We start from the raw sequence: 25,427 nt of genomic DNA on the forward strand, positions 1-25,427 counted from the left end.
TAATTACGCTTGGGCTTGATCCCTGCCTCTTTTGGAACTTTCTTTGCAGCCCAACTGGACAACTCAGCACTTCCCAAGGAGCCCTGGGGGGCCCGCCTCGGCCCCTGGAAAGCCCCCTGCCTTTCCGCTCCTGCCCCTCCTCAAGGCCCAGCAGCTTCCACGCAACGCTGCCCAGTTGAAAACCTGCTTATCCTTCTGGGCCCAGCTCCCACGCCTGCCTCCCACAGAGGGATAAACGGGACCCAGGGGTATAGGGAGAACTGGAGCCTTCCGTGCCATCTCTGGGGGTGGCTCCAGCTGCAGAAGGAGGTGGGGGAAAACCATCTCTCAGGACTGTTCTGATTTACGATGTTCAAGCGGAGGCGGAGTCTCTCCCTCTTAAAAGTGCAAAGCTACACTCTCCTTCCCATTCATCATGGCACCTGAGAGCAAGGGAAAGCATGGGATTCAATCCCATCTTGTGAGCCAGAGCTCATGGACTAGGATCGAACTGGGTCGCTCCTTCACTTTTCCAACATGTATTGATGGAGCATCTACTTACTATGTACCAGATCTCCAGAACTGAGGCTTGCCCCGCTCTGCTCCCCTCTTCCTCAGGAGACCCTTGGGCCCCTGTGTGTGTGTGTGTGTGTGTGTGCGCGCGCGCGCGCGTGTGTGTGTGTCTCACTCTGAGACTCTTAGGGTTTAGCCAGGCTTGGTGCCCTCGCAGTAGAGGCAGCTGGGCTCTCCTCACCTATATTACCAGCCTGGCTTCCTGGAGACTGAAACCACAAGTAGAGCACAGAGGCGTGAGAGACACTCGCAGGCTGGGCTTGGCCGCATGCGTGCAAAGGGTGCCGTCTTCTGCAGAGAAAGAGTTACAGACAGGAGCAACCAGGGACAGAGCAGCTGCGAGGGGCCCTCAGCGGCCTGTCCACCTCCTGGCCCTGGGATGGTGCTTCCCACCAGCGGGCACGCATAGCGGTCGGAGATGGTGGCAGACATGGCGCTCTTCTTCGTGGTTGCTGGATTGCTGACGGCAGCTCTCTCAGGTAGCCCCCTCCTCACCTCCTGCCGTTCCTGCGGGGAGGGCCTGGAATCTGCCCTCCAGGCCCCCTTTCTGGCTGTTTCCTCATGCTCATGGAGCCTTTCTGGAGCCTTCTAGCTAAGACTACAGTCTGGTACCAGGATGGTCCCAGCTGTGCCAACAGCATTCGGAGCCCAGGGAGGGTATAGGCATCCCCGTGAGGGGCTGGGGCTATGCCTGGACAGTGCTAAGAGGACCCCTGTGGGTCAAATAATGTGGGCAGCATGCAAGCTTCTTATCAATGGGCTCCCAGTGTCTGAGGAAGGAGACACCTCTCATCCATAGGCTAAGGATTTCTGGCCAACTTTCTGGAAGAAACCGTTTTCCTTTCAGAGAAGCAGGCTCACTGATGGTTGTGTTTTCAACCCCAAAGCAGAGGCTCTGGGTTCACCAGGCTTGTACCACGCATGGTAGAGTCGTCCTGTAACAGAATTCGGGGAAGCCAAGCAATGTAGGGGACAGCTGGCCTCTGGTGACTCCATTGGGGGTAGCTTAGGTCAGTGTTCCCCAACCTGTTGGGTGGCAGAGACCAGTTTTGTGAAAGACATTTTTTATTTTCCACCAACCAAGGTGGGGGTGGGATGGTTTCAGAATGATTCAAACACATTCTATTTACTGTGCACTTTATTTCTATTATTATTACATCAATTCCACCTCGGATCATCAGGCGTTAGATCCCAGAGGTTGGGGACCCCTGATTTAGGGCACAAATGAGCAGAAAGTCTCTTGAGAGCCAGCTCCTTTCTGATCCTGAGGCCCTCATGGGGACCAAGGCACCCCCTGGAGTGACCTGGGCCAGGCAAAAGATGGCGGAAAGGTTTGGGCACTGGGCTATGCTCATCGGATGCTTGTTGGTCCCCCACAGAGGGTGGGGTTCAAGGTGGCAGAGGTCCTGCTGCTCTGGGCCCTCACGTCTGGAGAGTAAGGAGATGGGGATGCTAAGTGCTTTCAGTTTGATGTGAGGGAGACCCTGGAAGGCGCCGTCGGGAAACCTGGAGCATCTGGGAAGCTGTGGAGGGCTCTTCTCTCTGCCTCCACGTGTCTAGAGGCATGTACTTCCAGCCTCCTGACTTCACACTGCTTCAGGAAAAACTGATTAGCTCTGGAGTGGGTATGGGTATGACTTTGGCACCGTATGGGTGGCCGGAAGAGAGGCCTTGCCTGTTCTCACTCTACCAGGAGCTTCCGGAGCTCGGCCACTTTCTGCCTCTGAGCTGGACAGACAGATGGCCCCTCACTCTGCATCTCTATCCTCTGTTTTTCATGAGTGGCTGGCTTCAGCTTCGGGTCTGAAAGGCCTGCAGGCCCTGGGATCTGGCCTTGCACGGTGTCTGAATGGAGGTGGGAACCCGGGCTGGGCAGAGCCGAGGAAGGTGGAGTGGAGGGCACCTGGGGCCTGTTCTCTACACTTCACCTTGGCTCTGCCCAGCCCACTCCACTCTCAGGATTGTTACCTCGTGTTTTCAAAATTGCCTTTATGCTCAATTGACTCACTTGTTACTAATACAAGTTCAGTTTTGAAAGGAAACTTTATGTCACAATTTACACATGGAAAACTGACATCATTTGCCACAAATAAAAGGAAAAGATAAGCATAAAAATATATGGCAGTGAAAACCAGTTCTTACGACTTGTTAGCAGACAGTTAAAAGAATGTAACGGCCCTTGAGCCCAAAGCCAGCCCTCTTTGTTAAAGGGGAGATACAGAGGTGATAAAGACATCCTGCCTCCAAACTGTGATTTTTGTCTTGACTGTTCAAGGGGACTGAGAGCCCTTTTGTTCATAGTATCAGTCTTTGTGACCCCATGGACTGTAGCCTGCCAGGTTCCTCTGTCCAGGGGATTTCCCAGGCAAGAATACTGGAGTGGGTTGCCATTTCCTCCTCCAGGAGAAAGCCCTTTAGACGGGAATAGTTTCCTTGCTCTGTGATTAAATGGCATTAAATGTTGCTCCCTTCAACCCTCCTAAGGGTGCCCAGAGGTATAGATCCTAGTTCTTGGAAATATGGCCTGACAATAGGGGCACTCGGGCAGAAGGGAACTTGAGAAAAGCAAAGAAAGAAAAGCAGCGGAGAAGAGGGAGGAAGGAAGGGGAGCTGGGAGGATGAGGTCCATGAAGAAGTTCCAGGGCTTTGCCCCCATGGCTGCATGTGGCCCGGGCAGCTTACCAGGCGTGTGGCACGTGGAGTCTGGCTCTCTCATGTCGTGGTGGACCTGATCATGGCTCTTTGGAGTTGGGTTGGCCTCCCCTGTCCTTCTCCCCTTTGCAGTCCCAGCTTCAGATTCCATCCTGGGCCTTGCAGAGCAGTTTCTCTGGCTAGGCTGGCCTGGATTCTGGGCCGGCCTCTCAGCAGTCTGTCCTGATGAGTGACCAGGGCAGGGACCAGGGTCTAGAGACCGATGCTTCCCAGTTCTCCCTTGGTGCTCCCTAGAGGCCTGGGCCGGAGACCTATTGGTCCACCTACCCTCCAGTTCTGCCTCAATTTCCAGATCAGCCAGGGGTGGGTGGAGAGGTGGAGAGAAGGAGCCAGAAACCCCTGACTGGGGAGTTTGGGAGGGGTGAGTGGGGGAGTCAGGAGACCATCGATGGATCCCTGTCACCCTGCCTCTCAGTCACATTGTAGTAGGGCTTCTCAGCTTTAGACCTCAGTTTGTGTGGAACGGGGAGCTTTGGACAGACAGTCCTGAAGGGCACCATCATATCTGACACTATGAGAGACGCGGGAACAAAGAATCTAGCCATTCCTGCCAGGGCCGAACCGAAGCCAGTGACTCGAATTCCATCTGGACTATGGTTGGCGAGGTCCTCAAGGGCTGCTGCTGTGCACTTGGAAAGGCTATATATGGTCACTTGAAAAAATAACTTCTTAAATTAAAAACTTTTTAAAAAACATCTATTATTTCCTTGCCTTGTAAATACACAGACCTCATTTTCTTTATAAGTCCAATAGCTTTTAAACAATGGCTCTCAAGGACTCTGATTAATATTTCAGCAAGTCAGGTTGAACAGAGTAAGCCTCCTTAAATAATAAATACCACTTACAAATGTAGCTGATTTAATTCCCTTAGATCTGTGATGTCTAATTTAGCTGCCACTACAATGTGCTGTCCAAATGTGGTCATCCGAAGGGAGATGTGTTAAGAATGTAAGATACACAGCAGAGTTTAGAGATGGGTTCAGAGAAAGAATGTAAAAAATAACTCATTAATAAATTTTATATTAATTACACATTGAAATGAAAATATTTTAGATATGTTAGGTAAAAGTACTACTGTTACAATTAAGCTTACCTATTCCTTTTTAAAAATGTGGCTGACAGAAAATTTAAAATGATGTATGGAGCGTATATTACATTTATACTAGAGATCACTGCCTTAGATATTCTACACTGCATTTATGCGTGGGTACTTGTAAGTCACTTCAATTATGTCCAGCTCTTGCAACCCCCTGGACTGTAGCCTGCTAGGTTCCTCCATCCTTGGGATTCTCCAGGCAAGAAAACTGGAGTGGGTTGCCGTGCGTTCTTTCAGACACTGCATTTATAAATTGAATGTACTTGATTGTCTTATAAATGCCTCAAATACCTTTAAGAAACACAGCCTTACCAAGGATTTAAAATAATTCTCATAAATCTAAAAAACTAAGTTATAAACAAAGTGAATATTAGATTCTCTTAAGTAGTTTGATCATGTTTACAGACATTGTCAAATTCTCCTAATTTTTTAGGTTAAAATTTCAACTGGAGTCAATTACTCAGTCACAGACATGAGAAACTCTGCTGCTGCTGCTGCTGCTGCTAAGTCGCTTCAGTCATGTCCTAATCTGTGCGACCCCATAGACAGCAGCCCACCAGGCTTCCCTGTCCCTGGGATTCTCCAGGCAAGAACACTGGAGTGGGTTGCCATTTCCTTCTCCAATGCATGAAAGTGAAAAGTGAAAGTGAAGTCGCTCAGTCGTGTCCGACTCTTAGCGACCCCATGGACTGCAGCCTACCAGGCTCCCCTGTCCATGGGATTTTCCAGGCCAGAGTACTGCAGTGGGGTGCCATTGCCTTCTCCAAGAAACTCTAGTAGCCAAAAATTCTTAAACACTAAAATACAGGATTTTATACACCAACATGCAGAATCTGACCCAACTTAAACTTGACAAAAAGATACAAATACTATGGATTTTTATGTTTTTCATTACCTGTGTATTTTAAATTCTAATCTTCCTGGGCTTAAAAGCCACTTACCAAGGAGAAAATAGTTGTACCACTGCAGGTAACTTGACTTATCCCAAGCAGGCTGGAGTTTCTATATCAGTGGACTGAGATGAGGACAGCTTTTTTTTATTGTTTTGCCAAAATATGAGATAGCATTCTCTTGTGCTGCTGATGGATAGCTCATGCCCTCTGATTGGACTGGGCTCTCCACACACAATCCAGATTTCACAAACCTAAGCAACCCACTCCAGTGTTCTTGCCTGGAGAATCCCAGCAATGGGGGAGCCTAACTCATGGGCTTTTACCACTTGATTGGATTAAATTAAACAAATGGTTACTATTCTTTTTTTTTTTTTTAAATCTCCCATATTCTTCCTGTCTGGGAAGACTCAACCATCTATGAATAATATATGACAGCCACCTCTGTCACCAGGGTGGTAACACAAGACAAGGCAGCTCCTAGGGCGTTGGGGCTGGCATAGTCAGCCTAACATAGATGATTCCAGAGGGATCCAGAAGGAGTGAGAAACACTACCCACAGCATCCCTCATTCAGTTCACATATATTGAAGCCTGCTCTGAGTCAGCCTCATTTCTTACAGAAACGCTCGAGAATTAAGCTGGGACCCCAGCTGTCAGATTCTGAGGCTAAAGCATCAGTCGTCCCCCTGGGACAAGGGGGCAGGTGGTCCATTTGAGGCTTTGGGACAGGGGCCTGGAGGAAAAGACCCCCTCCCCCCTCCACTCACCGCACACACACCCTGGCATGCAGCCTTCGCCATCCCCCTGCATGGACCACAACTAAATCCCATGCTGGGTTCTCAGCCCTGCACTGAGCAGACCCTGGTGGGGCTGGAATGCCCGGATCCCTTGTTTTCCCCAGTCTCAGGGTCTTCCAACTCCTCCATCCCACCCTCATCACTGCCCCCCTCCCCACATCTGGTCAGGGCGAGGTGCGTTAGAAGAGCAGCATTTTCTGGCCGTCCACATTCCTGCCCCTTCTAGGTGTTTACTAAAGCTGCCATTCTACCTGACCATTTGCTTAATATTCTTAATAGATGCTTACAAGTATAAAGACATTTACTTAAAAAAAAACACAAAACCTATATATTGCTGCCTTAAAGCCATTGTCAATCACCTGAATGGTAATAATGGTGAAAATAAACATCATGGAAAAATGTTATTCATTTCTGGTCAGACCTGTGGTATTTAATACCATGTCAGTGACCACTTAAATGTGAACTTATAAATGTTACACAGCCAGGACAAAGATCTCATATGTGTAAGGACAGGATTTAGTGGTTAACATAATGTCGTTTGTACCATAAGCTCGTTTACCCACATGAAGACCCCATTGTGTAGGTGAGGAAACTGAGGTTTAGCGAGGCTCAGCCCTGTCCGAAGTCTGTGGCTAAGACCTGCCGGGGCTTGAGCTGAGGTCTCCTGACTGGCAGCTCTGAGCTCTCTCCCCAGCGAAAGGCTGCCTGGCCTGTCTCCCGCCTGGCTGCTCTCCAAGGATGAGGCATCTCTCCCAGATATTGTATCCTCCCAGGCTTGCAGCCTTAATACTGGGTCCAGGGATGGCCCCAAGGGGCCTCAGGGATGGATCCTGGGGCCCCCAAAAGGCTTTTAAGGGATGGATGAGAGCAAATGGGCTGCCTCCCACCACAAGGCTCCACCTTCACGGACTTGCTGTGCATGTACCCTGCCCACCAGGCCAGGAATGATCTAAGTGAAGCTAAAGAGACACCATGTCAAAGAGGTACGATAAGCCAAAGGAGAGCTTGCATAGCAGAGGGCTCCATTTATCTGCATTTATTTAACATCTGTCAAGAAGATCCCCTGGAGAAGGAAATGGCAACCCAGTCCAGTACTCTCGCCTGAAAAATTTCATGGACAGAGGAGCCTGGTGGGCTACAGTCCATGGGGTCACAAAGAGTTGGACACAACTGAGTGACTTCATACTCACTCACTGTGTGCCAGGCCCTGAGCTGGCACTGAGATATGAAGGCTTAACATTGAACGTGTTAAATGTTGAAGTGAAAGTGGCTCAGTTGTGTCCGACTTTTTGTGACCCATGGCCTACAAAGTCCATGGAATTCTCTAGGCCAGAATACTGGAGTGGGTAGCCTTTCCCTTCTCCAGGGGATCATTCCAACCCAGTGATCAAACCCAGGTCTCCTGCATTGCAGGCAGATTCTTTACCAGCTGAGCCACAGGAAACGGTGGTAAAACATACAAGGGTCAGCCCAGGGTAGATGTGACAACAGGTGCAATCTGATGACAGTCATAACCACCATCCATTGCAGGGGACTTGCATTCTCCAAGCACCAGCCATGATTATTCTGTCCTCCCTTGACATTGGGGTGCTTGCTCCCATTTTATACTGATAGGTGGGAAAACAGAGGCTCAGAAAGTTCTGTGCTTTGCCCCAGTCTGTGGCTGATGCTGAGCTTAACTCCATGGATTTAAGTCCATGATGCTGAGTTTAAAACACGGGTTTTAGATCTCCAAAACCCACGTTCTCCATCACTGGGTTGCACAGTTTCCGGGAGCTGGAAATCAGAATAGGGAGAGCTTGAACTTGCCAGAGAGGGGCTGAACATGGGGACAAGAAGGCTTTGCATACCAAAATATGATGGCAAAAGATATCTTAGGCCCAAAGACACTTTAAAAAAATTTTTATTTACTTTCTTTGACATTAAAAAAAAATGAATGCCTGCAAAACCTGGTCAGATCCTTGTGTTGTGTGGGTATCTACTTCCTGGTTTTGGTGAGTTACTCTAGTTTTAGAGTGGGTCACCATCCAGGGAAGCTGGATTTTTCTGTGTTCTTCTGTATCTGGGATTTCTCTGTGCTATTCTGGCAACTTCTTGTGAGTCTATAATTTCAAATTAAAAAGTTAAAGGGAAAAAAAAGGCATTTCAGGCAAAAGGACCATTTCAGCAGAATCTGGAGAGCAAGGCCGAAGGCCTGTTGGGTGGGTAGGGCCCCAGAGCCCAGAAGAGCTGTGTGGCAGGCTCTCTATCTGTTGATTCACCCAGACTGCTGTATCAAGAGGATGCAGTGAGCATGCCAGGCACAGAGATTGGCACAGAGACGGCCCACACAGACCGTACATTTGCCTGCGCCAGGCCAACTGGGCAGTGCTTTGTAAATCATACACCTGTCTTGCCCTGCTCACAGCCCTGTGAAGTCTGATTATGAGTGCCACTTTACTGATCAAGTGTCAGGGGCTCAGAGAGGTGAAGTGATTTTTCCTGTATGGCACAGCGAAGAGTCGGTTGAAAGATTAACTGAGGCATATTAAAATCTTTTAATGCAGTAAAAATTTTAAAGAGCAAAAAGCAGTTAGAATCGGCAGCATGCGCTCTGACAGAAAGGATAGGTATATAAGGGGATTTTTATTTTATTTTCGAACTTTAAACTTTAAATTTTGTATTGGGGTATGGCTGATTAACAATGATGTGGTAGTTTCAAGTGAACAGTGAAGAGACTCAGCCATGCAAATACATGTATCCTTTCTCCCCAAAACCCCTCTCCCATTTAGGCTGTCACATAACACTGAGCAGAGTTTACAATGCTCTGTTAGTTTTAGGTATACAGCAAAGTGATTCAGTTATGCATACACATATATCTATGTTTTCCAGATTATTTACGCTTATAGGTTATTGCAAAATGTTGAGTATAGTTCCCTGCGCTATACAGTAGGTCTTTGTTGGTTATCACAAAATTGCTTTCTTTTAGGAATGGCAGGGTCTAACAGGCAGATGACTTAACTAGCCCTGGTCAGGTGAAACCATACAGTCTCGACTTGGTGATGTGGGGCTTAGCATAAGCAACCCCATTTGGGGCCCCTTGTTTTTAACAAGGCTCGCAGCTAACTATTAGGTGCCAGATCTTTTTTAAAAAATTCTATTTATTAATTTATTTTTGGCTGCATTGGTGTCTTTCTTGCTTTACATGGGGTTTCTCTTGCAGTTGCGGTGAGTTGAGGCAACTCTTGCAGGCTTCTCATTGTGGTGCCTTCTCTTATTGCGGAGCACAAGCTCTAGGCGCTCAGGCTTCAGGAGCTGCACCACAAGGGCTCTGTAGTTGGGGTGCACTGGCTTAGTTGCTCTGAGACATGTGGAATCTTCCTGGCCTAGGGATTGAGCCCATGTCCCCTGCACTGGTAGGCGGATTCTTATCCACTGTGCTGCCTGGGCCTCCAAATTCGTAATGTTTCCCTGCCCTGGAAGATGGCAGGGTTTGGGAACCCATCCACATCAATTTTTCTAGGAAAGGTCTCCCATTCTCTGGAGAGTCTTCACCTCAGCTAGGCTGTCATGGAATGAGTGTGAAGAAACTCTAGAAGGGGCTTGTGTGTCAGAAGCCATTTCCTGGCCAGTCGAGCTTCCACCTAGCCTCGGTTTCCCCAGTTGTAAAGCGGGATCAGTGGCAACCTCCGGAGCCCCGGGTTGGGATGAGGCTGCATGAGATGTTGGCTGTGAAGTACCTGGGGAAACTCAGGGCTCCCTGGGGCCCCAAAGAGCCCCACGGCTAGGGTGTGGAGCTGGGCCTCAGGGCGGGAGCTCTCGGGGACAGCGGAGGGAAGCCCGGGTTTCCGCCCACCATTTTGTAGACTCTTGCGGCCAAACTGCCTCTGCCTAAAAACGGCAGCTGAAGCAGCCCCCAAGAGGCCAGCCCGGGCAGGGAGGCAGGGCAGATGGGCTGGGGAGGAGCCCGTGGGGGCCTTGGGGAATGCTGGATTAGGGTAGTGTAATGGAAAAGAGACCCCCTTTTTTTCCCCTGCGAGGGGGATGCCCCAGATCTCCACTGTGTATCAGAGATGGCAGAACACATTAGAAGTTCCAGCGTCTAAGTTTCCAGGTCACCCTGACCACTCCACTGTGACCCTGAACCAGGCTGGGTTCTCCAGGTAGGGCCAGCCCAGCTCAGGGAGTCTGCGTGGAGGGTTGGCGGCCTGGGCTGTGGGGTCCTGAATGAGGGGCTCCTCAGAGCTGACAGCTTCTCAAGGTGTCCTGAGGGTCTTATCTGAGTGCCCCGCTTTCAATTTGAAAATCACCTACTGAGCCCTGAGCCGAGGAGAACAAAGGTGAAGTCACTGTGTCCTCAGCTGTGTGCAAAGCCATGCGTGGCTCTGCCATCTTGCAGGAGTGATGCTCGGAAAACTGCAGCCATGCAGACAGTTGCTGACTGAACCGGGACCAGAGTGGCTTTCTGGTCTCTGACCAACCCATCCCTACCAGCTGCCTCTTCCGAAATAGGGCTTCAGGAAAGATTTTCTCTATACTTCGGTATAAGTTTTTGCTAGTTGTGTTCGTCTCTTCCAGGAGGGGTGCCTGGGAGCAGAGCTGGGGTGGGGGAGTGGGGGCAGAGGTGGAGAGGCGTGCCCAGCACGGGGAGAACGTTCACTCCTCATTCTGCTCAGCGAGACCACCTTTCTGTCTTTCCTTCGGCTAAAGTAAACATACTTGCCAAATGAATCGAGTTTCTTGGAGAGATATGCTGTACTCTCCAGATGGGATTCTAGAAATATCAGAATGAGATGGTTGGGTGGCATCACCGAATCAATGAACATGAGTTTGAGCAAACTCCGGGAGATGGTGAAGGACAGGGGAGCCTGACGTGCTGCAGTCCATGGGGTCGCAAAGAGGCAGACACGACTTAGTGATTGAACAACAACGACAAGCTGAGTTGGAAGACTTCATCGCCAGAGGGCTGCCAGTCACTGACATCTACCCATTTGTCAGAGGAGGGAAGTGAGGTGCAAAGTGGGGAGTGAGACACCCAGGGTCATGGTCAGGGGTGAGAAGTTTGCTCTGCAGGCTGTGCCCTGGGTCCCTTCCACACATTACTCAGAGGGCCCACATGCGTCCTCAGTTCCCCCACCTCGATATGGATCTGTCAGGGAAGCGCTGTGGGCTGACATGGTTTAAGGTGAACACAACTGACCCTGGTCTCTAAGAGGTCAGCCTTGTGAAGCGGGGAGCTGGCTTCCTGCAGCCACTTTGCCTCCACCATCTCAACGGCTCCTCAATTCCTAGCCTTCTTTCTAGCTCAGTATTTTAGTTAGTTTTTTTTTAAATTTATTTCAGCGCAATTTTAGACTTCCTGCAAAGCTGCAAAAATAATACAAAGATTTTCCTTGTGCTCTTTACTCAGACTCCCTGACTGGTTAATACTTTTTATAATTTTCTCTATTTTTCTACCACATTTTTTTCTTAAACCACTTGAGAGCAAGTTGTAGACATAATGGCCCCTTCTCTTAAATATGTCAATATGTCCTAAAAAAAAAAAAAAAAGAGCGTTCTCTTATGTAACCACAGTGCATTTCTCAAAATCAGGTGATTAACATCACTACAAAAATAATCTACAGAACTCTCTGAGATGTTTCCAAGGCAATTTGCCTTAGAGGCAAAAGAAAATTCTGTGGAATGTATTGTGTTTCACTCTCCTGATTTTCTGGAGCATTTGCTCAGATTTTCTTTCTCTTTCATGGTATTGATCCTTTTGAAGAGTGCAGGCTAGTTTTTCTATAAAATATTCCTCATCAGGGCTTGTCTGAAGGTCCCTCGTGATTAGTTGTTCTTATTTTGTCAGGAGTTTCACAAAAATGAAGCCGAGTCCTTCTCGGACGTAGTATCAGCTCATCCCATTACCAGTGGTCTCCCTTGGGTTGCTTGGATTAAGGTGCTGTCTGCAGGTAAAGTCACTCATCTCCTTTGTAATGAATATGTCTCTTATGGGCAGAGTCTCTGAGAATATATAAATATTTTGGTCCTCTTCAAATCTTTATCCACTCCTAGTAATATTATGGCTGATTCCAGTCTGAATCAGTTATCATGATAGTGTCTTGATGGTGATGTTGTAAAGCCTTCATTCTTTCACAGGTATAATTGCTGCCATGGCTTTCTCTGCTGGCTCAGTGGGTGGGAACCAGTTGGCTCAGTGTCTGGAAGGCTGACGGGGCCATGTGTGAGAGCCCTCAGGCTGAGCCTCTGATGGCCGCCATCTTGCCGGCCTCCTTGTTGTGCCCGGTGGGCTCTGCCTTGCTCCCTGGCAGCCCTCCCTTCACCTTTACAGCTTCCTACCACTCATTTGTGGAGCTCCTATTATGAGCGGGCACTGTTTTCAGCCACAGAGGAAGTGGGACAAAGCTCCAGACTTTAAGGAGCTTATATTCTAGAGTAGAAAATAGATAAACAAATAAACACATTAAAAAATTAGTATTGGGACTTCCCTGGAAGTCCAGTGGTTAAGACTTGGCTTTCCAATACAGGGAGTGCAGGTTCGATTCCTGATCAGGGAACTAAGGTCCCACAGGCCTTGAGGTGAACTCCCCCAAAACATTTTTAAAATAGTATCATTTCAGAGAGGAATATGTGCTATAGGGGAAGTAGAACCAAGGAAGGCAGATAGAGAGACTGGAATGGAGATTTAGGACAGGCCTCTGAGAGCCTGTGAGCAGAGATCTGACTGATGAAATGAGCCGGCCTTGCCGAGATCAGGGAGTAGGACATTCCAGGCAGAGGGCATGGCAGGTGCAAAGGCCCTGAGGCGGAAGTGAGGTTGACACGCTGGAGGAGATCACAGAGGGAGGGGGAGCCGGAGATGGAAAGGTTGGCAGTGTCAAGGAAAACATCAGTGTGGACTTGGAATTAATCCAGAGGAAATGGGGAATCAGAGAGTTTTAAGTGTACAAGGATGTGATATGATTCATCCTTGTGCTTACTCACTCAGTCCTGCTTGACCCTTTTTGACCCTTTGGACTGTAGGCAGCCAGGCTTCTCCGTCCATGGGATTTTTCAGGCAAGAATACTGGAGTGGATTGCCATTTGCTTCTTCATGGGATCTTTCTGACCCAGGGATTGAACCGGTATCTCCTGTGGCTCTTGCATTACAGGTAGATTCTTTACCATCGGGAAAGTCCTTATGTATATGAGGGAAAGTCCTAAGCCATCGGGAAAGTCCTTATGTATATACAGTTACTTAACAAATATTTTTTATAGTCGACTTTGTATGTAAATCTAAGTAAGTTTATTTAAACCTTGAAAGTCTCCAGGTTTCCTATATCTCAAACCAATGTTACTTCAATAAGTTGATTATATCCATATAAACAGATGAGTCCCTCAGAACGACTGTGTCATTCACTAGCCTGCTATCCAAACCTAAGTCAGCTCTCCTTGTGTTAAAAAATCTTAGACATTAAAATAGAGAAGCATGACAATAAGACTTGCAATCCCCAGGACTGAAGAACTGGAAAAGGAATCCTTTGCTTACTATGGGATTCAATACATTTTAATCTTGAATCTGAAGGTCATCTGCTTAGGAAATACTGCATAGCTGGTGGAAGGACCAGCTGGGTGGAGGTGGTAGGGACAGTGGGAGCTGTGTTCTGAAGCACTGTCTGCTTGGCAGCCTCAAATCAGGGGCCATTGGAGGCAACAGAACCCAAACCCCTCTGGCTGACCCCAGCTTGCCCAACTCACCCATTTTCACCGTGGAGACCCTAAGGCCCAAAATGGGACAGGGACTTACCCAAGGTCATAATAATGGCTAGTCTCTATTCTGCCATCTCTCCTTGTGACTCCCACCCAGTTCCAGCTGAGAATTCAAACACAATGTAAGCATTAGTCATCCTTATTGTAAAAATGTTATAATAGCCACATTAAAAGAGATCTCACCCAGCACCCTCACACAACATGGCGTTTCGTTCTCGAAGAGGGACTGTGTGAAGCTCTGGGCGTGGTGGGTGTTTAGCCTCATCAGTATGGAGGTGGGTGCGCTGAGGGGCACTGTGTTGGCTCTGATGAATGTTTATCAGAATGGCTGTGAGCATGTGAATTCTGGGGTCTCAGAGACCAGCATTTGCTCTCAAGCTCCGCCACCTCCTCTGTGACCTTGGGCAAGTTTCTGAACCTCTCTGAGGGAAAATGAGTATGACTGGAATGTCAGCATCCCAATTCTTGCTCTCTGAAGTGAAGTATTAGCATATGCTATATAATGTCTCAGCAGGGGCCTGAGTAGCCCCTGTAACCAAGTACACTAATATTTTTGCAGCAAAATATATGATTTTTTCACACCGTACAGAATAAATAAAGACCATGAAACAACCCTGCATCATTTCAGGTCAGGAAGGCCACTCACAGAGTTATGAAAAACCCAGTGGTTTCCGAGGGCTTCAGAATTGCAGTAAAGGACTGTGTAAGCGCAGTGCCGACTAGTTAGGGAGAGTCAGGCCCCATGACAATCATTTTCTCTTTCAATCTCCCAGCATTGCCAGGAGCTGGCTGTTAATGTCACCACTTTCGTGGACAAAGATCGCGGAGGATACTAGAGGTTAAGAAGAGTGGCTACGTTTACACGTAAAACTGATTCACTTTGCTGTATGCCTGAAACTAACACCACATTGGAAGTCAATACTGTATGCCAATAAAATTTCTTTTTAAGAAAAGAAAAGAAATCCAGATCCTAGTATTAAGAGGAAGAGATGAGATTCGACTTCAAAGCCTGTGACTGTGTGCTAAGTCGCTTCAGTTATGTCCGACTCTTTGTGACCCCATGGACTGCAGCCCGCCAGGCTCCTCTGTCCATGGAATTCTTCAGGCAAGAATACTGAAGTGGACTGCTGTGTCCTCCTTCAGGGGATCTTCCCAACCCAGGGATTGAGCCCGTGTCTCTTACGTCTACCTGCATTGGCAGGTGGGTTCTTTACCACCAGCACCACCTGGGAAGCCCATCGGCTTCCAGCTCTGCTGTGCTGACCCTGGCCCTGCACAGATGGCTTGACGTCTCTGCTCCCCAGGACTCTGAAGTTTAGAAACAGAGTTGCCAGCCAGCAGAGTGGATTAGGAGGGTGGGATGCAGCTGGGAATAGGTTGGGAGGTCAGTTCGCTGAGCCAGACACTTATACAAAAGCAGTGGGTGTTGGATGCTAGAGCCTGGGATGCCCACCTTAAACCTCTGCAAAACTTCCCAAGGGTCCAGCATACTTTGGCACTGACTAGACATTCAGCTGGCTCTCTGCTTGCCCCAGTTAAAAGGCTTCTTTATTTTATCTTTTAAATTAATTTGTTTATTTCTGGCATCACTGAGTCTTTGCTGAGCACAGGCTTTCTCTAGTTGTGGTGAGCAAGGGATACTCTCTAGTTGTGGTGCGTGGGCTTCTTATTGCAGTGGTTTGTCTTGTTGCAGAGCACGAGCTCTAGGGTGTGTGAGCGTCAGTAGTTGCAGCTCGAGGGCTTTAGAGAGCCAGCTCGGTAGTTGTGGCTCACGGGTTTAGTTGCCCAGTGATATGTGGAATCTTCCTGCACCAGGGGTTGTACCCATGTCCCCTGCATCGGCAGGAGGATTCTTAACCAATGGACCACTCAGGGAAGTCCTAAAGCTTCTTTTGACACCATGGGGAGAGACACTGGCCAGAGATGTTACCCATCATTGGGGTTCAGGGGCTGAGAAAGCAACAATGTCTTCTCAGCTTTTAAGTCAGGGCCCAAGCACTTTTGTGAGGAAGAATGCGGGAAGCCCCGTGCTGCCAGGCTACTGGTGAGGAGAAAGGGTGACATGGAGAGTGAAATTTCACTGCCCCACGTGCTCTTGCCTCCAAGCCCGCTTACCCTTTGGAAAGATACATGTTAGATCCCCCAGGTTGTTTGGCAAAGACTTGGATATCTCCTGCTGTCCATCACATTCTCATCCTTGAGAACTCCTACTCATCCTCTGAGACCCCTCTCAACTGTCCCTGTCAAAGTTATGGCCTCTCATCTCTATTCTTTGCAGAGCACTTTGTTCTGATGCTCGGATTAGCACTTCTATTTGATCATAATCAACTGTGAATATACCTTTGTTCCCCACCATGGTGAGGGGCTGGTACAGAACCTGGCTGGAAGGGAGGGAGGGAGGGAGGGAGAAGAGAAGGAGGCATGAAAAGAGGAAAGGAAGGAAGGGAGGAAGGGCACCTTCCTGACCAAGGTTTGGGATAAGCAAGAACGTGAAAGTGGTTTGAGCCACCTCGGAAGCTCCCTAGACAAGACTTATGAAGGGGAGCGTGGGGTGATGCTACGGCCCCACAGCCCAGACGTGGGCTTGAATTTAGAGAGACCAGAAGCTGAATTCTGGCTCTATCTCTTACTGCCTGTGACCTTGAGCAAGTCAGTTTGAGTTCTCATCTGGAAAACTGAGACTTCAGTGGGTCCAACGGAAAGTAATTAGAGAGCATGTGCTGTTTGTAAAAGCAGGTAAACACACACGCTACCACCACCCAGGGAACCCAAATTTATCTCCTGCACTTGAACTCATGGGTCTGGTTGGCCACGTGGCCATTGACCGCTGCTGGCCTTCGGCTGCTAAATGGCACAAGATGGCCTTGGAAATTCAGGCTGAACATTCCCCCGTGTCTTCTCAGCTTCCCCTCTGAACCTGGATTTGGGTCTGGATTTGTTTAGAGAGTGGAGGTGGGTGATGGTGGGAGGGGTGGGGCTGATGGACACATGCTGAGCCAGGGTTGGTCCCCATTCTGTTCCAAGCCCAAGGTACCTCCTGCTGAGAAGGACTGCGTTGCCTTCCTAGGAAGGATGCCAGTGACTTCCAACAGCTTCTAGATATTGACATTAAGGGCGCCCTTCTCTTAAGGGGGCTATAGACCATCTCAGGAAGGTGTCAGCATCACCCCCTGAGAGTTGGGGGGATTTTCACCTCTTGCCTACACACAAGCTTCATTTACCCAGAAACTGCTGCTCCAGCAGCTCTCGGCAACTTTGACCCAGAGTCACTCCTATGAGCCGGTGGGTGGGGACGGGCCCCCTGGAAAATCCTGCATGACCCAGCAGAGTTTCAGCTTCCACTGAAACCCAACCCTGCACTTTGCCCAGAGGGCTGGGCTCTGGGGGATTTTATTCTTTCATTTCACATACCTGAGTTTCTAGCTAAACATGGCAGGCCCTATCCTGCCTCTGGGCCTTTGCACGTGCTGTGCCCCCCTATCTAGAATGCCCCTCTCCTCCTCTCACTTGCGGATGCTGCCTGGTACAATGGAAAGGGTGACTCTGGAGAACAGACTTGGATTTCTACCCTGGCTCTGTCACCACCAAGCTCTGCGACCTTGGGTTAGTAATAGTTCCTCTGAGCCTCTTTGTCAGTAAAATGGGTCTCATAATAGCACCTCCTCACAGGGTTTTCATGTGGGTTCTGTGTGACAACATACATAAAGCTCTTGTTTCAGTAAATATGCCCCCAAAGAAATGTCCGTTGACCATCAAGGCTTAGCTCAAAGGTCGCCTCTCCTGTAGTAACTTCCTGAGCAGGCAGTCTAGGAAATCCTCTGTCTGGGTTCCAATCCTGCTTTGCCTCTTATGAGCCCTGGTTCTGGAAAGTTCCTCCACCTCTCTTGGACCCTAAATTTCCCCATGTGTAAAGTGGGAATAATAGTACTTTTCTGTAAGCATCGTGATGAAAACAACAGAATTTAAAAAATATCCGAGTAAGCACACAAGACTCATTGGCAGGGGCATTGATATGATTCAAGCAATTCACAAAGCTTTTTTTTCACATATGTTGTCATTTTTAAAAAGTGTTGCTTTCATTTTCATCATTACATTACGTATAATGTAAAATTACAGAATTTAGCAACTCCGGGAATACAAAGAAAAAACCTACCTGTAATAAAAACTGTTGTTATTACCCTGTTATAGAACCTTCTAGAAATGGCAACCTACTCCAGTATTCTTGCTTAGAGAATCCCATGGACAGAGGAGCCGGGTGGGCTACAGTCCATAGGGTCACAAGAGTCAGACATGACTTAGCGACTAAACCACCACCTCCAGACGTTTTGTTAGAGAGAAATATTGCAAACGCACGGAAGTGCACTGACAGTGTTCCCACGACCCCTAGACATTCCTACCACCCAGACGGAAGAAGTGCTGGCCTTTGTGCCATGTTTTCTCAGATCTGTTTTAATAAGGAAAAAACCACACAGATGCATTTGAAATATTTTCTTATCCCTCCCTCCCCAGAACACTCATGCTCCAAAGTGTGGTGTGTCCCTTCTCCTCCATGTTTTATATTTTTATTACACAAAAATGTATCAATACTCAATAGATAGTACGTCCACCATATTTTTCTATACATGGTATCATATTGGACATATTATTCTACAACTTACTTCTCTTGCTCAGAATGCATTTCGAAGATCTAGCCAGGTAGGTAGATAATAGATCTAGTTCGCTTTTTTAATGAAATAATTCCTTCTATAAATATCGCAGTTTCTTTAATGATTTCTTGCTCGTGAACTGTTAGACTACTTTTAATTTTCTCTGATTACAAGCAGTGCTGTGGTAAAAATCCCTGTGCATGTCTGTGTGTGAACATGTCAGCGAATATTTTTCTAGGCTATAAATAGAAAGGTATCGTTTTGGAGTCAAGACATCAGCAACTTCAATTCTATGAGGCCTCATTGGCCCTTTTTTCTATGCATTATAGTTATAAGAATGTGATCATTCTATGTGTTTTTTTGCTTAATTTTTAAAAAAGATTTTTAAATTTAATTAATTTAGTTTTTGACTGTGGTGGGTCTTCGTTGCTGCACTCAGGCTTTCTTTAGTTGTGGTGAGCGGGGGCTACTCTTCATTGTGGTACACAAGCTTCTTATTGCGATGGTTTCTCTTGTTTTGAAGCAAAGAGTCTTGGTGCATGGGCCTCAGTAGTTGTGGCTCACAGGCTTAGTTGCTCTGCGGCATGTGGGATCTTCCTGGACCAGGGATCAAACCAGTGTCCCTTGCATTGCAAGGCAGATTCTTAACCACTGGACTGCCAGGGAAGCCCTCACCCTTTGTATTTTATTATACTCTGCTTTTACCACTTATTGCACACATGCACACACACGTCTATCACACGGATACATCGTGCTTGTTGATTCTGCAGGGCCTTCTTGGCTACTTACCGGGGCCAAGGTATTGGAGTTTTATGTGATCTTGTTTCAATCCTGTGAGGTTTTTATTACCTGTGAGGTGAGTGAGGCAAGCTGGGCATATGAAGAGATTCGCCCAAGGTTTTCATAGTGAGGAAGAAACTGGTTTTCAAACCCAAGTTTCTTCAGTTCCAATCCAGTGCTATTTCTGCTGCCAAAAACCTGGTAGATGGTTCTACCCAAACCAGATTTTAGGACCCCATCCAAGACCAACTGAATTGAAATCTAGAGGAAGAACCTGGATGTCCGCCTCTTGCCATGGTCTGAATTCTTATGGGGAATCAAGAAGATGCAGTTAGTAAAAGGCCAGTGTCTCTGGCCTGCTGGGCTCACTTGGAGCCATATCCTTGTTACGCCTTGAGATTTTTTTTTTTTTTTTTTTTTTCACAATCCTCTGTGCTCTTTGGTGTCCCATCTTACCATCTGGTAGATGCAGGGAAGGTATCATTTGGCATGGGAGCCTGAGCAAGCCTTGTGGCCAAGACCAGAGAGCCTTTGCTTTTAAAGGAACTCATTACCATGGAAACTGCAGTCCCTATCTCATCTCGAGGAATGCTGGATGACATGTTTGTAGAGGTGGGGAAGGGAATAGTGAGTTGTGAGTGTGAGGCAGCTCTGCTAAGCTTCCTAAGAAAGATGAGGAGGCAGGAAGAAAGAAGGATGTTTGGGGGGAACTGGAATTGTCCCTTTGCAGAGAAAACTGAGGCACCCTCAGATCCATCTTTATGCCTGGGATGAACATAAAATTAGTCAGTGGCCAGCTGCCCTTCCATGTCCATTCAGGACTGAACAGGAGAAAGTGGATCAAAGCTTCAGAGAGGGGCATGTAATGGCAGCTGTATCAGTCCCAAACATGTTACATATGCCATCCACGCACTTCTCAAAGCAATCCGATGTGGCCCATGTATTATGCCAAGCACCAGCTTAAAACCCATCTAACAGAGCCCAGAGACTTTCCCAAGGTTGCACAGCTGGTGATTGACAGAGATGGGTTCAGATCGCTATTCTGTCGGTTCCCAAGGTCCCCACTCTAAATCATGAAAAAGGAACTTCCTGTTTGTTTCTTGTTTGGTTATTACAGATAAGCTTACTATGAACATATACGTAAAACTCTTTATATGAACATGCGGTTTCATAAAATGAATGACTGTGTCTATTTGCATTCCCAGTGACACTATGGGAGCATTCCAGTTCCCCTGTATTCCTCACCAGGGGAGGAATGGTTGGTACAATCAGTATTTTGAATATTGCCTGTTTTAAAATTGTGGAGACGTGGCTCACCAGCACCTGATTGCGTTTCCTTAAGATTCATGGGGCTTTCTGGGTAGCTCAACTGGTAAGGAATATGCCTGCAATGCAGGAGACCCTGGTTCAAATCCTGGGTTGGGAAGTTCCTCTGGAGAAGGGATAGACTATGCACTGCAGTATTCTTGGGCTTCCCTGGTGGCTCAGACAGTAAAGAATCTGCCTGCAATGTGGGAGACCTGCCTTCAGTCCCTGGGTTGGGAAGATCCCCTGGAGGAAGGCATGACAACCCAGTCCAGTATTCTGGCCTGGAGAATCCCCGTGAACAGAGGAACCTGGAGGGCTACAGTTCATGGGGTCAGAAAGAGTCGGACACGACTGAGTGACTGGGCACAGTACAGCACAATGATTCGTGATGTTGGACTTTTTTGTATTCATTTTTGTGTTCACATCAAATACATATGTATGATAAAATGTCTGTTCTTATATTAGTAACTGTTCCACTAGTAACTTGCTACTAGTAACTGTGTTGCTACAAGACAATGAATGTGTTGGAACCTGAAAAAAGAATTTCCCGAGAGTGCTGACTGTGAAGCAGATGCATCGGCGCTAGGGAGGGTGTGGATTCTGCCACTCCTGGGATCATCCCATTCACTCTCTCCTCCCTAATACCTGCCCCAGGCCCTGCACGTGGTCCGAGTTCGGCACATGTTAATGGAACTGAATGCAGACCAACAATAGACTCATTTCTCAGCTTTCAGGATAACGTCGCTCACACGCCCTCACTTTCTTGAGCATGAGAGAAAGAGGAGTTCCAGGAACTGAACATGCCCCAAACCGGTGGTGTTGCTTGATCTAATCTTTGAGCTTCCTCTCAATGCAGATTGTGAGTTGCTGTCCTTCACCTCCCCTGGGTTTGGTGATGGAAAGTGGGGGAATTCAGTCTGGCATGAAGGGAGGATGTAAGGCAGGTGAGCATCCTGGGTTGTACAATATGGTGATAAAAGACAGTTAAAAAGGTTGATTTCTTTGACCCGGGTAACTGAGGACCTTTGGGTCTGGGACCCTTGAAACCTTTGCCATCACCTTGCTCTGTCAATCATGTGCTCCCTTAGCTTGGGCTGCTACAGCAAAATACTACAGACTGGGCAGTTTAAATGTTTGTGGCTTAAACAACAAACATTTGTTTCGCACGGTTCTGGAGGCTAAGAAGTCCAAGATCAAGGTGCCAGCAGCTTCGGTGTCTGGTAAGGGTTCTCTTCCTGGTTTGCAGACGGCCGCCTTCTTGCTATACTCTCACAGGATAAAGAGATCTTAGGTCTCTCACTTTTTTTTCCCCATCATGAGGGCCCCACGCTCATAATCTCATCTCACCCAAGTTATCTCTCAAAGCCCCACTTCCTCATACCATCGCAGTGGAAATTAGGGCTTCAACATATTAATTTTTAGGAAGACACAAATATTCAATCCATAGCTTGTGCCTTGAGTTTTCCTTATGTCCCTAAGCCCTTTCTAGGTATAGGGAGAGAGAATGAGAAGGAACAAACAAAAATCTTGTAAAATAAGTTAAATACATTTAAGATACCATTTGCTAACTTTGTCTTTTTCCAGGGGGTTGGGGGGATGGGATTTCAGCCCACTCTTGCTGGCTTTAGAAAGGCCACAGTGGGTGCCACCTGGTCTGTTCACTGTAGTCATGGATGTCAGTCACCTCTGGAAGCCATGAGCCTTACTGTCCAACTGAGCCCCCTCTACAGCCTCGGTCTCTGTGATAAACTCAGCCAAACCTCTCCAAGTCCCTTCAAAGATGGGGCACAGCTCTTCCCTCTGAATCAAGTCATACATTACTTGTGTGAACCAGCCATGCTTCTTTCTAATTTTAATGGAATTATAACCTCTCTGGGTTTTCTTTCCAGTTGTTTTACCAATTGCCTTCCATCGAGTTTAGGGTTGACATGAACACACTGCTAGTGGGGAAGGAGAGGGTAAGACAAATTGACAAAGTAGCTAGTACTCTTGCCTGGAAAATCCCATGGACAGAGGAGCCTGGTAGGCTGCAGTCCATTGGGTTGCTGAGGGTCGGACACGACTGAGTGACTTCACTTTCACTTTTCACTTTCATGCATTGGAGAAGGAAATGGCAACCCACTCCAGTGTTCTTGCCTGGAGAATCCCAGGGACGGGGGACCTGGTGGGCTGCCGCCTGTGGGGTCGCACAGAGTCGGACACGACTGATGCGACTTAGCAGCAGCAGCAGCAGCAGCGTTGATATTTATATACTATCATGTGTAAAATCAAGAACTAGCAGGAAGCTGCTGCATAACACAGGGAGCCCAGGCCAGCACTTGTGATGGCCTAGAGGTGTGGAATGGAGGGGGAGGGAGGCTCAAGAGAAAGGGGATATACACACACACATATATATATATATATGACTATGAGTAATTCCTGTTGATGTATGGCAAAGACCATCACAACATTGTAAAGAAATTCTCCAATTTAAAAAAAAAAAAAGAAAGGAAAAAGAAAAAAGAAGCCCAAATGCTTAGATGGAAGAGGAGGCAGTTGGCCAGAGAACAGGGAAAGAGTGTTCCAACCTGAGGAAGTTGCATATGCAGAGGCTGGAAAGCAGAAGGAAGGGGAGAGACAAAGAGAGAGGGAGAGAGAATACGAATGACTTCTAAAAGCAGAAACGTGTTCAGTATGTTCGGGGCGTAGAAGGGGATGATGAGATGATTAAAGAAACCCCCAAAGGGACATGAAGGCGCTCATGGGCCATGAGGACACTTAGGTCTCATTCTGTGGGCCGTGGGATTTAAGAAGGAATGTGAGGAGAATCAGTCTGGGGAGAGTACGGAGAATTGATATGCGTGGGGAGTGTGATGGCTGGGGACCACTAAGAGACTGCTATAAGTCATCCAGATGGGAGCTGAGGGTGACCTGCTTCAGGTAACGGCGTTTGAGAAATGAAAATACCTGATGTTGAAGCAGGTACAGGAAACATGCATTCTGAAATCCTGCTGCTGAGATAGCTGATGCAACTTTCTGGAAAGCAATTCAGGAACACGTAACAAAGCCTAAAAAACGGGTATTACCTTTGATTCAATAATTCCCTTTCTAGGACTTATTCTACATAAATAATTAAGAATGTGCAATTCATCTCAATATTAATTATAAAAGGAAAATTTTGAGAACAAATGTCCAACACTGGGTATCAAACATATGTACACAAATAACATTTTAGACATTAAAACCATATTTTAAGATAAAAATTAAAACATATAATCAACAAGGGTCTACTGTGTCGTGCTGGGAACTCTACTCAATATTCTAATAACCTAAATGGGAAAAGGATTTGAGAAAGAATAGATACATATATGTGTGTGCATGCGTGCTACAGTTGTGTCCAACTCTTTGCGACCCCCATGGACTGTAGCCCGTAAGGCTCCTCTCTGCCCATGGGATACTCCAGGCAAGAATACTGGATTGGATTGCCATGCCCTCCTCCAGGGGATCTTCCCCACCCAGGGATTGAACCCGCATTTCTTATGTCTCCTGCATCAGTAGGTGGGTTCTTTACCACTTGCTACCTGGGAAGCCCTACCAGGAAAGTCCCTAAAATAAAGATTATAAAAGAAAACAAAGCATTTTAGAGGTTTACTGTTCCACTAAGGATCCTTGTTGTCAGTCATTAAGTCATATCCAACTCTGTGACCCCATGGACTGCAGCATGTCAGGCTTCCTTGTACTTCACTATCTCCCTGAGTTTGCTCAAACTCATGTCCATTGAGTCAGTGATGCCAGCCAACCATCTCATCCTCTGTTGCCCCCTTCCCCTCTTGCCTTCAGTCTTTCCCACCATCAGGGTCTTTTCCAACGAGTCGGCTCTTTGCATCAGGTGGCCAAAAGTATTGGCCCTTCACTTCAGCATTAGTCTTTCCAGTGAATATTCAGGGCTGATTTCCTTTAGGATTGACCAGTTTGATCTTCTTGCAGTCCAAGGGACTCTCAAGAGTCTTGCCAGCACTACAATTCAAAAGCATCAATTCTTAGGTGCTCAGCCTTCTTTATGGTCCAACTCTCACATCGGTACAGGACTACTGGAAAAACCACAGCTTCGACTATACAGATCTTTGTCAGCAAAGTGATGCGTCTGCTCTTTAATACGCTGTCTAAGTTTGTCATGGCTTTTCTTAGCTATTAGTAAATAAAACTAGTATTAAACTTAAAAAACAAAGAACAAAAATAATTTCTCTCCATCAACAACCTCAAGGAACTTCTCTAAAAACAACAAAAAAACCATTCACTGGAATTCCACACTCTTCGGCTCAGGCTCCTCCCTCTAAATTCCCTGGGGGTATCAGGCATTGACTAGCTCTTCATTTCCAACCAGTTCTCCTCTGGCCTCAGAAGCGAGGCAAGGGAGTTCAGGTGGCTCTGGAGCCAGGCTGTGTGGAGAACAAGTGGAGAAGAGGTGGGGACGCTTTTGGCTGGGCTGCCAGACCTCATCTCGTCGTTGTCGTGGGGCCAGGGGACAAAAGCCATCCCAGAGGCTCCTGCCCTGGGAAAGGACAGTTTGCTCCCTTCTGCGCATCTTTACAGTCAGGGCCCTTCTAAGACTTGGTCCCTGAGGCTTGGCTGGATTCTGAGTTGTATCACCTCCGTTGTTGCTTGGTTGTTCAGTCGTCTCTAGCTCTTTTGTGACGCCATAGACCACAGCCTGCCCAGGCTCCTCTGTTCACAGGATTTTCAAAGCAAGAATACTGGAGTGGGTTGCCGTTTCCTTCTCCAAAAGGGTAGTACTCCACCACTGGGAGTCAAACCTGGACTGCCTAGATCAAAACCAGGAATCCTAACCGCTAGACATGTGGGAGACAATGGGATATATCACCTTTGGGGGTGGGCTGTCTGAGTTCAGGGCTGGCTGAGCATGGTAGAGTTGGGAG

General features: G+C 47.5%; 1 protein-coding gene across 21 annotated transcripts in view; it reads left to right on the forward strand.

The window, feature by feature from the left end:
• Positions 1-705: 705 nt before the first annotated feature.
• Positions 706-25,427, forward strand: part of CD6 (CD6 molecule) — a 45,098-nt gene continuing 20,376 nt past the window's right edge. For all 21 annotated transcript variants that reach the window (XM_069566508.1, XM_069566510.1, XM_069566509.1 and 18 more), the window contains exon 1: positions 706-1,031. In XM_069566508.1, coding sequence (XP_069422609.1) covers positions 971-1,031 — 61 coding nt within the window. In that variant the 5' untranslated portion in view covers positions 706-970. The remainder of the gene's footprint in view (positions 1,032-25,427) is intronic.

The sequence above is a fragment of the Ovis canadensis genome, chromosome 21 (assembly GCF_042477335.2).
Source record: "Ovis canadensis isolate MfBH-ARS-UI-01 breed Bighorn chromosome 21, ARS-UI_OviCan_v2, whole genome shotgun sequence".
NCBI lineage: Eukaryota > Metazoa > Chordata > Mammalia > Artiodactyla > Bovidae > Ovis > Ovis canadensis.